The sequence below is a fragment of the Lasioglossum baleicum genome, chromosome 5 (assembly GCF_051020765.1).
Source record: "Lasioglossum baleicum chromosome 5, iyLasBale1, whole genome shotgun sequence".
Lineage (NCBI taxonomy): Eukaryota > Metazoa > Arthropoda > Insecta > Hymenoptera > Halictidae > Lasioglossum > Lasioglossum baleicum.
In genome coordinates this window covers 6,892,530-6,904,580 of record NC_134933.1, presented here as the reverse complement: position 1 = coordinate 6,904,580, position 12,051 = coordinate 6,892,530, and the positions used below count along the sequence as shown (strand labels likewise).

At 36.9% G+C, this 12,051-nt stretch overlaps 1 protein-coding gene across 3 annotated transcripts; it reads left to right on the top strand.

The window, feature by feature from the left end:
* Nucleotides 1–97: 97 nt before the first annotated feature.
* LOC143209052 (high affinity copper uptake protein 1) lies at nt 98–4,674 on the top strand. 3 transcript variants are annotated; one of them, XM_076424211.1, is made up of 6 exons: nt 98–2,376; nt 2,454–2,587; nt 2,671–2,730; nt 3,222–3,240; nt 3,338–3,472; nt 3,931–4,674. In XM_076424211.1, the coding sequence occupies exons 1-5, from the start codon at nt 2,371–2,373 to the stop codon at nt 3,347–3,349; spliced, it is 231 nt and encodes a 76-aa protein (XP_076280326.1). In that variant the 5' UTR covers nt 98–2,370; the 3' UTR covers nt 3,350–3,472; nt 3,931–4,674. The 3 variants fall into 3 exon arrangements, with proteins under 3 accessions (XP_076280326.1, XP_076280325.1, XP_076280324.1); XM_076424210.1 differs by having other exon boundaries at nt 125–2,376; nt 3,222–3,472; nt 3,931–4,378; nt 4,497–4,674; XM_076424209.1 differs by having other exon boundaries at nt 125–2,376; nt 3,222–3,472.
* The last annotated feature ends 7,377 nt before the right edge of the window (nt 4,675–12,051 follow it).

Below are 12,051 nucleotides of genomic sequence, written 5' to 3'. Positions count from 1 at the left end.
TACTCGTCCTCTCATATTTCACGATCGCTTCGTGGAGATCAGAAGCTGCAACGAATTTTTCGATTTTGGCTGCACCGTGATCGATCGGTCATATGGGGCGCGATTGACGGGCGCCGATAAGGAAACCCAGCGCTGGGCAAAATCATATTTTTTAAATTATTATTATTATATACAGATCCCGAGGTCATTTTATACAAATGTTTACAGTTGTTTACAGTAGAACTGGTAAAAACAAAAAGAAACATAACAGAAAAAAAAGTCTTAACCGAAAATTTACATAAAAAGGGACAAGCGCGAAACTAAATAAATGCAGGTACGATATTAACAAACAATCTTGCGTAATTTTCTTTTGAATTCCTGTAACGTGCCATTAAAAAAATCAATATTATTATACAGTATGTTTGAGCTTGCAATAATGCGATTTAAACGATTTATTACTCCATATGTGGATGTGGATTTGATTGTTTGCAATCCTGCTCTCGTTCTCAAAACACGTTCATATTATTATTTATCAAATTGAAAATAAAGCTCTGGTCGGATACTATTAGGGTTGCCAGAAATGTTTTATCCAAATATACAAGAAGTAGTGAAAACTGCAATTATGTACATATATATGAGATAGGCTCAAAATATAGAAGTTCAAGTAAAAGAGGAACACAGCACATTTTAAACTTTTTTATTCAAACAAGGAGTTTTGAAAATTCCTGTAGGTACGTAAAGATCAAGTTCAAATATAGAAGACTCATATCAACTATAGAAGATCTGGCAACCCTAGATACTATTCTTCGATCAGATAATGTCTCCATGTTTAATATTTTAGAGTAATCATGATCAAAGATTTACATTATATTGTTTGTCTTATATGCACAAAACCTTAGGAATTTATGCTGCACTCTCTCGAGCATGATTTCATACTTAACGCTTTTCGGAGACCATATAGTTGAAGCATATTCTAACAGGGGACGGACAATGGTAATATATAGCAACCTAAGTGTATGGATTGAATGAAAATCAGTGGAAAAACGAAGTATGAACCCGAGCATTCTTGAAGCGGAGTTGACAATGTGATAAACATGGTTGGAGAAGTCCAAGGTAGAGCAGAAGTGAATTCCTAAGTTCTTAACTGCTGTTATTGAGGTAGAATACAGTCATTAAGACGGTAAGGATATATAAGAGGTAGAGAACGACGGGAGGACCGCATAATATGGCATTTTTTAATATTCAGATCCATACCGTTTCTGTGGCACAGGTCTGCCTGTAATCTGGAAGCATCATCCTGGAACGAGATGATGCTGAAGATTTTTAAATCATCTGCCAATAGGAGATACTTACAATGTTGAAAAATGGTGGTTAAATCATTAATGAACATTATAAATAGTAGAGGTACTCCGGATAGGACATTTACCGGGGATGATAGGCAACTGCCTATATGTGTAATTTGTAACCGGTTTTAACGATTCTAGGCTAAATATTGAGCGATCAAACATACACAAGTTCTTTTCCTCACTCCATAGCCAGATCCTTCAGAAATAATATCCGAATGTCATACAAGATTGGGTAGATTGCTATAATTAAAGATTTCCAACATTGCAAGCATTCTGTTGACGAACACACTGCGTCTAACGTGTACAGTGTACAGTATAGAACTTCGAGGAACCTTCTGGAGCTCGTTGTTTGGAGAACTTCTGCCTTAAAAGACCACACTCGCCGCTGTTCTTCTCGTAAATTAATCAAACATGAAAATTAAACGCTGTCAATACATTCAAACCACAGATTTGAATCAATTTAATAATTCTGATTTATTTTATAGGAAATTGTCGGCTAGCATTTATTTTGTGCGAACTTTCCACGTTACAGTGAAAGAAGAATATTAACAATATTTTGAAGTCTTCGACTTCCTTCGTGTTTTCCTGTTTCGCGATCATTCTCCAGAACATTTTTCATCTTTCGTAACACAGACGCACTTCCTGTTTGAAGACACGCCGTGCATCTCGAGAGACAACGTGTCTATTCTTAGAAGAAAATTGAATGCAGTTGTGCAATTCCACGTCGAGTTAATAACAGGTAGTTGCACGACAGTCGACGGCAACCACGAATTCCACGGTAGTAACGGCTGACGATTCGATTACTCTATCTCAGATTTTACAATGGTATGGTTTTAACGAAAACTCGTGGAGTATGCCTCATACTTTTTGTTAACGCGCGATATCAGCATCGAGATGAGAATGTTTCCTGTGTTGCCGACTGATAACAAAGATATCGTATCGGAGACTTGATAAACCAACGGAACAAGAAGTTGATGCTGAACGATCTTATTATAGTACACCTAGTCCACCTGAGAGTGCCGAACACATCACTTCCATTGGCAATATGCAGGTAAGTAACGATACGTGGAATTACACTTATGTTACAACGTAAACATTCAGCTTTCCCATAAAGTAAATTTATGTCAGATGTCCTTTCATTTTGGTGAAAACGAAATTATTTTGTTTAACGAATGGAAAGTGGTGGACTGGCCAGGGATTGGATGGTCAATGCTTGGAATAATTCTTTTAGTGACATTGTACGAAGGACTGAAGAGCTATCGGTAAGTGAAATCATTAATCAACTCTGTAAAATACAGAATTAAATATCTGTAGTAATTTTTTCTTTTTTTCTAACATATCACAGTGATCATCTTTATATCGAGACTGCACGTTATTCGAGGCTTAGAACTAGAAGACCGAGAACGTATGTACTTTGTTGACATTAAAATTCAATTTTACCAGTCCACAGTTTAGCCAATTGATTTTAACTCCGTTCTGTTACAAGCTTTAAATAAATGTATTTTGTTACATAATATTTTATAATTTATAAAGTCACGTGCGACACTGTAGACTTTTATATACTTACAAGATACGCAGATTATGTTAAAATACAAAAGAAAGTCTGTATTAAGAAATATTAATAAACCCTTTAATTCCATTTCGGCCACAAAAATATCTCTCGGAAAGAAATCATTTCATTTTTCATCGAACTGAAATTGAAAGTGAAAGGTTAACATTAATTCTGCATTGGTGTAAGAATGATTTTAGTATTTTACAGCGTTTCGCGCGCGATCGTGTTGTCTTCAAGTATAATATTCTTGTACAAACGGCTGAAATACCTATTAATCTTCATTCAAATAGGTGAATCGTTATCTTATCGAATCACAAGTGCCTTTCATGTGTACTTTGTTTCAGGGCAACACTCTTCTCCAAGGTACATCTCGTTCAGACGGTCGGACACGTCATACAGCTGATCATAGGATACTTTCTTATGCTAATTTTTATGACATACAACTTTTGGCTGTGCTTAGCTGTCGCGATAGGTACCGCCGTGGGTTATTGGCTGTTTTCTTGGGAAAAGTCCAGCGGCGACAATATCGACTGCTGTTTCTAGAAATAAGATCTTGCTCAGCCTCTGTCTAGCCTAAACGCGTCTAGACAAACAGGTGCGACTTCAAATCTTATTTTATGACTCGTGGAAAGATGAAGATTAAAGATAGATCATAAGTGGTTCACCGTTCAAAGTTGTCACACAAATAATCACGTTTTACCAACCACTCGCGAATTTTAATCCTAAATCTTCAGTAAAATACTTGCTGCCATAAAACAAATGTTGAGGCTTTGATAAGATTCTTTTTTTCTTTTGCCAATCAATATTGAAATTCGTGTCTGAATTGTTGAAACAAAGTTCGAAACTCCTTCTTCGTGAAATAGTTGAACTGTGAATTGTAAATTTAAAAAATTTATGCGATATGCAGTTTAAAATTCATCATTGATTAGTTTGATCATAAACTATATATTGTCCATATATAGGTTCATTCAGAAAGACTGATATCTGTGAATCAATTACAAATGATTTTTTTTCGAAAGGAGAAATTTTGTAATTATAATTATTGTGTTCTAGGAAATGTTCTAACGAAATGGATACGAAGGTTGTCTAATCGTGAAACTAGAATAAACGCGAATACCGTGAAACGTCCATATTTCGATCACACGGTGCGCTCGCGGCACTGCGAAGGGAATTTACGAGTTTCATTCGAATCTAAAATTGCATAGATAAAATGATGACCAACAATAGCACAGAGACTATTTTCAATAAGAGTACACCATGTGTGTACAGAAGACAGTTCGAGTCAACGAACGAGATACTGTTTGGATGGGATAAATTTAATGCTAGGGTATTTCTTAGTCTGCTTTGTCTCTTTTGCGTTTGGTGCGTCACATTCTTTATAACGTATAAGCCAGACGTTTCTAATGAGGGCCATGAGGGTCACGAAGGTCATGGAGGTCATGAAGGTCATGAAGGTCATAATATGTCGACGAGTATGTGAATTTCTACCATTCATCTCGAAGTATGTAAACATATCGCGCACTTCTAATCAACATTATTTTCTAAGTGTCTACATAGGAAAATTATTATTCTGATTGATAATATCATAAAAATGTGCATTTTCAACATGTCATTTACAGGTAACTAATGTCATTTACCTGGCTGAAATCACATTCTAAACAAGACTAACTGCAATGTAAATTCATCTCGAAGAAATATTTCATTCAATTCTAAACCATGTATGAAATAGTGTATTACGTATAAACAGTATGTTAATATTTTCAAATTCTTGATCATACAATATACATTTTTTATCAATATGCATTCTTTCATTTCTCCTCGCTGAGTATGTATGTTAGGAGCCAGCTGATTTTCATCTTTTACTTAAGTATGCAATTTTGTGCAGTGAATTGTCGTCCATATAGTGCACAGCTGATGGAGAATCTAAAATAATAATAACTTTTTATGTAACTTCTGCGGTTTCCAGTATGGAAACTAAATTTTTACATCGCACAACTATTTCCAAACTGTGTAAAAGAAAGAAGCACCCAGTATAATTATAAGATATAATGGCAAACAATATCTTTATGTAGAAATTGTACTGCACAATGTACAATGATTGATTTATTGCATTTAAAGTATTAGATAATCCGCAATAACACATATTCTCAGAACTAGTCCATTAAACAGCGGAATGCTTTTTCAAAACTTACTGTGTTCTTGTTCCTTTCTATCGATCGTATAACTGTTGATAAAAGATGTAATGATGCTCTCGGCGCACTGGTTCGATGCAATTTTACTTCAAAGCAATTTTGCAATTTGAATTAAACTTTCGACGTTTCGATCTGTTTAGATCATTTTCAAGAAAAATAATAACTGCGTCTGTGAATTATTAAAGAGAATAACTAGTATCGACTATATTACCAGCAGTAAATTAAACATTGAATATCTAATTGTGTACTTCGTTACTCACTTGCTTAATGAAATTATTTTAACTACTTTGGAACAACAAAGCACATGCTGTTTGAAAATGATCTAAGCATAGATCGAAACGTCGAAAGTTTAATTCAAATTGCAAAATTGCTTTGAAGTAAAATTGGATCGAACCAGTGCGCCAACAGCATCATTACATCTTTTATTTACTGTGTTCTTATTCGATTTTTTACGCTTCTCTATTAAATATGACCGGGTGGTTCTTTCTTTTGCACAGTAGCGTATTCCAGTACTCCAGACATCGAGGAGCAACAAGATTGTCGTACATCCCCACAGAACGGTGGATCGCGGATACAGGATTCGAAGGGAGAACAAAGTCGCAGTTTTACCGGCAGCTTGCTGGTGACTGTCGTATTGAAGTCTCATTGTCTTCGAGATAATATCACGTGCTCATTTTAGCCCCCCTTCCGCAGTTCGAGGACAGACCCGGCGAGAGATCAACAGTTATCGCGGATCCCTTTCATTTCAGTGCTGCTCATCCGCTTCTCCCCGAGGTGCACCCTCTCAGCACCATCGCCACATCCACCAGTCTTGGCCAGCCTTTGTACATTACGCCTTTTGAACCCGATAATCCATGGGGATTGCGTTCTCTCCCCCGAAAGTACGTCATTTTACATTTTTCCCCACGCCGTGGTTAAAATTCGCTATCCGCCGATATCCCTCCCTGAAACACGACCATTTACGGCTCGAGCTTATTTATCACGGAGTTCGTATCGCGGTTCCCTAATACCTTGACATGTTTACGTGAACCATGTCTCAGCAGTTGAACACGATCGATAACTGCGCGAAAAATAAACCCTTATCGGGCGAATCGGTTCGCGCGATTATAAGTTTGCACAGTGAGAATTTATTGTCCCCCAGATTCAGCAGATCTGGTCTAGATCTGCTCAGATTTTTACCTACCGTTTTCTTATCGAATATTTTCAGATATTTCTGCTGGAAGATGTGTTGCGTTTGATGAAGAATTTGCTGCATTGATGCAAACGCTTGAACTAGAAATAGTAATTGTAGCTTCATTGATCTTGAAAGGTGAATCTTAAATCTTTACGAGCGAGGACTTTGCTCCTCAGAAAACTGGATCATACACTAAAGTCTTAGAACACTGGGAGAACAGAAGAATATGTATTGATCTTTCGGTGTTCAACCCTCGACTGACAAGGGCTGAGTCCATTTTGGCTCAGAATTATAAACGGCCCACCTAAATTCTCATTTTTCAGCAGTCAAATTAAACGATTAGAGTTATTGATCCAAAAGAAGCGAGTCCAAAAATAATTAATTTTAAATCTTCGCTTTAAATTTTTCACAGAAAACTGGATGATACATGAAATTCTTAAACACTGCAAAAGAACGAATACGAATATTATTATTTTGTTGTTTAACCCTTGTACGATGGGAGTTGGATTCATTATAACCCAGAATTGTGTCCCATCTAAATTCTACTATTTTAACAGTCGATTAAAATAACCATTTATATACGAAATCTAATAAGAGGATTAGCATTGATCCGAAGGAAGCGAGTCCAGAAATAAAAGGAAATTGATGAGGACTGGAATAGACCTGACCATGTCACGGAATCGTCAGGAGCCTGGAAAATAATTAAATTAATTGCATGCGAAATTAATGGAACACGGTTCTGCTGATGCGAATCGCCGACACTGATTCTCAGAGGGTTAAATGTTCGAGGGTGCATGGACGGAAGGAAAGCTTTTGCGTTCGACGTTTGACTCATGCTACGAAGAGAATGGTAACCCGATGGATCGAATAATCGCAGAGGAATCGTTCCCAACCATCATCCAGAGAGTGTGTGAGTGTACGCGTGTGTGACTGGTCGATACTGGCGTCGGCTGCTGGTACAGCTGTGCGTTTCTCTTTTACGCACTGTCCCCAGAAACGGTCCTTGCTCTCTCCCTGTCTGATCCGATCCCCTAACATCGCGCCACCTCTAATGGTATCATACAGAACCCACCTCCACGCGCGAGTAACCTACACGCTGTTACTAAACCGACAGTCCCCCTTGTCATTAACATAATCGGACAGACGACGAATACTCGGCTAAATAAATTGTGACACCCTGGACACGTCTCAGTTTTATAGCTCGTGCTCGTTCCGAGATCCAGCCACCATTGTAATCCAATGAATCGGGTGCACGATCGGCGTGCTCCACTTTTCTCGCTTGTAAATACAGTAGAACCTCGGTTATCCGTACTGGATAGCGAAACGTAGAACAATACAGTTATGTATAGTTACACTGTTGTGCAAAAGAAAGAAGCACCCGGCCATATTTAATAGAAAAGCGTAAAAAATTAAAGAACACAGTAAAATAAATATTCCGTTTTGTCGATCGTAACGAATTAATAGAAATTAGTTTATGTTATCGGCGCACAGGTTTGATCCAAAATCAAAACAAAGCAATTTTGCAATTTAAAAGATTTTTCTCAACGTTTGGATCCAAGTATGGATCATCTTCAAGAGAATTTTGCGTTTGCTATGTGTAAATTTACACATAATAAAAAATTGACACATAGCAAACGCAAAATTCTCTTGAAGATGATCCATACTGAATCCATATTGGATCGAAACGTTGAGAAAAATCTTTTAAATTGCAAAATTGCTTTGTTTTGATTTTGGATGGAACACAGTAAGTTTTGAGAAAGGGAATTGTTCTGAGAATATATTATATGTCTTATTGCGGATTATCTAATACTTTAAATGCAATAAATCAATCATTGTACAATACAGTTTCTACATAAAGATTTGTTGCCAGTGTCGGTGAATTGTTTGATTGGGACTTGTTCAGAAATTGACTTTTCGATTGAACTTCCGTTCATCGATTTTTCTCGCTTAGAAATTCCGAACACGCGCAAGATGGAAGAGAGAGAGAGAGCAAAACAGTTGATAGAAGGTGTGTTTGTGTCGCAACGAAAACTATCTGGCCACCATCCAATCTAGTTGACGTCCACGTGTTGCATCTGACACAGTGTTGCAGCAATGAGCGCTGTGCAACAATGCAGAAACGTTTACGCGCGTATTACTGTGAATGAATCTGTTGCGTGATATGGGACAGTTGTTATGTAACATTTTCTACATTTACAATTGTTACGTAAACTTTTAAATCAACTACTTTCGGTTTATAATGCCGAGCGTGTTTTCATCGAATTATGAATACGTGATTTTATTTATGGCTGTTTTAGACCATTCAATAATTGCTGATAGTTGTATGTAGCTTTAAAAACTATATGCGAAAGTTGTTGAAGGTCTGTTTTATATTTCCTGATTGCAAATACTTGTAGATTATATTTAAACTTTGTGTTTGAAGAAGTTTGTACTAAACGAATTAGAATTTCTGAAGCTATTCATATATATAATTCTAATCCAAGAAGTCATTAAACAATGTAGTTCATTATCGGAACGAAATGTTCTGATTATTTTGCGGATTGTTCATCAACGTTCTTTTCAGATGCAATATTAGAAAACTGTATTAAAATCGTGTGATAAATAAATAATTTGTAGCAATTCAAAAGTGTATCGTAACGCCATCTACGGCAGAACGTGAAAACTTTTAGTCCACTAGTTTCGATAATTTATTATTAGATGGCAGCCTGGTTTCGACTCTCTGTCTCTGTCGCACACTATACGTCTATCCTTGTTTTTCACTTCCGAAAATTCATTAAAGATTTATTAATTAGGTAAAAATTCTTTTTCAAAACACCACAGGGAGATGTACTAAGACTCGGGGCAATTTTCACAATCATAAAAATACATGAATAAATTGTGTGAACTTCGGAAAAAATTAAGAACAGAAATCTTAGAAAATTTTTAATTAATTTAAACTTCACACCTTTTCAATAGTTTTCGAAATAATTGTTTCGTCCGTTCACAATAAATAACATTAAATAGTCTGCAATTTCCAAGTCGGTAAGGTAGTCACTTTCGATTTTTAATCAATAAATTCAGTTAGCCAGAACGAATATTATAAATAATTTAATCTACCAATAATGTAGGTACATTACAAAATAAAAAGATCCATTAGACCCACAATTGCACATTTCCTTCCAGCAATAAACTAAACAGCTAAGTAACTAAATATACAGGGTGAGTTTTACGTTCACCGAAACATAAAATCGTTTGAGAAACGTATTTAATCCAAATATAGTCAACACAAGTACAAAAAGATTACCAGACCAACACTTTTTCTTGCACTGTGGACTATACATAACTCATCCACCTTAAAAACATGGTAATACATTCGTAGGAATAGCTGGCACTTGCGTGTTCCGCATATGAAATTCATTTAAATAAGTATTACTCCATGTTGGGGTCGTTCCATGAGACATAAAAGTAAAATGTACAACACTACATAAATATTGAACGACGTCGAGCATAGGTGTCCAACATTTATTCGGATAAGTGTAATCGGGTTACATCAGTTAATAATTCTCCCCTGTTCTGGCCTGCAACCCACGTTCAATTCCACATATAAATCAAAATGACTATAAACGCGTTAAAATAAAAATCCCACAAAATTATTCTGAATCCCACTGAAAGTTCAATTCACAATTTATTACTTTTCGACTTTCTGTATACAGAACTAATTCAAATACTTTGCAATATTTCCAGATCAAGTCTTCAAAACTCCCAGCTCAAATTGCCCGGCACTGATTTTTAAATTTCCATTTCAAAAATGTACTATTATTAGCACACTCGTGAATTTTTCGCCACAAAATGTCTCGTTAGGACGTTTTTGTCCTGCCGGTTGAAATAATCGATGTAAGTGGCGTTGTGTATAGCGTCTTTCAATAAGGGGTAAATATTTTTCATGTTAATCGGCGAAACGGATCTTTGTATACTCTGTTAAGACAAGTCGAGGATCGTCAGTCGCGACCTTGACCTCCGTGTTGCTGGAGTAACAAATAACGCAAGACACACATAAGGGGTGCTAATACTGAGCACGCGATCCAATGTGTATAAGCTGGACTGCAAGGAAATCGTTGCGACAAATCCTTCGGCCGTTCCGCGTTCTCCTTTCGAACACGTGCATACAGGGTGAGATATCCAAAAATGTTTTAAAACACAAAATTATCATTCAATCAAATCACTCAAACGCAATAACGAGGGCTGCACGCCTAATATAGTACTCTAAGGGTTAACCTATTCGAAATAGATAGAATATAAAAATTGTCATTACAAGCGAATCGTGTATTAAAAAGATGAATGTAATTACGTTCAGTAAATTGCATAAGTATAAAAACTTGCATACTTCTGCATGTTTGGAAACAGCAAAAATACTTTAGCCTACTTTTGCCGACGCCACACCCTATATAAAAGCGAGGCAAGATTCATGCCCTTCCGAGCGCAATCACGCGTTGCAATTTGCACTTACAGATTGCACAGAGCTAGCCTGGAATTTCTCAACGATGACGTCTTTTTCACCCGGGTCTTTGTCACAGATACCCTGATATCGCGCACGAATTTCCGGCCCGAGATTTGCATCGTTGACTAATCGTGCGCGAATTTGTCGTCGAGTTCTGATCATCAATTCTGTTATTCACGGTAGTTGCCATCTCTCGCCGTTTTATCCATTCATAATACCAAAAATGTCCAACTATTTTTATAATCGTGGCTTAAAGAAGGCATTTGTTCTGAACTGCTGATTTGAAAAACAATAGATGAATTTAAGAAATATTCTTACACACTCTTCAATGTATTAAAGTATTCAACTCCTGTTTGTTATATTTTTATATTTCTATTTTCCATTGTGTAAGAAAAGTGCAGAGAATATGTAAATTCATTAAAGTCAGAGAAAATCGAATAATCGTTATAAAATCAAATTGTTTTGTTTTAAGGAAAAGGTGTTATTAATGTATTTTCAACTAAATTAAAAATGATGTCCACTGGCAGGCGAACATCTAGCATGACTCGCTGTATCGTCGAAAAAATGTTAAAGTTATTGCGGCCATCAATCTAGAGCCCCATCTTAACGATCCTCCGCCATCTTGCGGAAGGTGCCATTTTGGTGTGAAATTCCTGCAGTTCAGCGGAAGCGTGGGGTTTTAAAGCTTTCCGGGACAACTACAAATGGTACCCGCTTCGCGTCGGTGGTATCTAAACAAAGCATCGGGCGAATCTTCGCTGTCATCCTGACGGTGGTCGAAAAAGAGCAAGGTTCGAGGTCCTTGCGGCTACTAGTCCCTGAGATTAAAGTCGTCCGCTGAAAATGCTTGAAATATCCTACAAACAACCTCGGCTGCAACGTCATTTCCTGATCGCACTAGCATTGGCTACTAACCTATTTCACGGGGGAAAGAAGCCAGGTCGAGCTCTGCTATCGACTGTCTATCGGATTGGCGTGTGACCTTTGCATCCTTGCGCGCCATATCATTTACGAGTGGAACGAACTTTCAGATTTATAGCACAATTCTATCCGACATCTAGCCTGATACAGAAACCCGAAAATAGGCGAGTACGTATCTTCTGTGTTATTGATTTTAGATGTCAATGGGCGATCCGAGCAGATCGTAACTCGATGTTAACACGTTCGCACGTGCCATATCTGGATCACGAAGATTTACAAAAACTTCATACATTGTTCGAAGACAAGCTCTGCAAATAAAATTAACTCTAAAAACTTATCGAATTGTACTGATAGGCTTTCAGTAAGTAATGCTTTTAATTATTATTATCATTGCTATCACTGCTTCTAAG

Coding starts and splice junctions, on each gene's coding strand:
- LOC143209052 (XM_076424210.1), top strand. Junction 2,588..2,670: donor GAAGGACTGAAGAGCTATCG/GTAAGTGAAATC, acceptor AACATATCACAG/TGATCATCTTTATATCGAGA. Junction 2,731..3,221: donor AGAACTAGAAGACCGAGAAC/GTATGTACTTTG, acceptor ACTTTGTTTCAG/GGCAACACTCTTCTCCAAGG.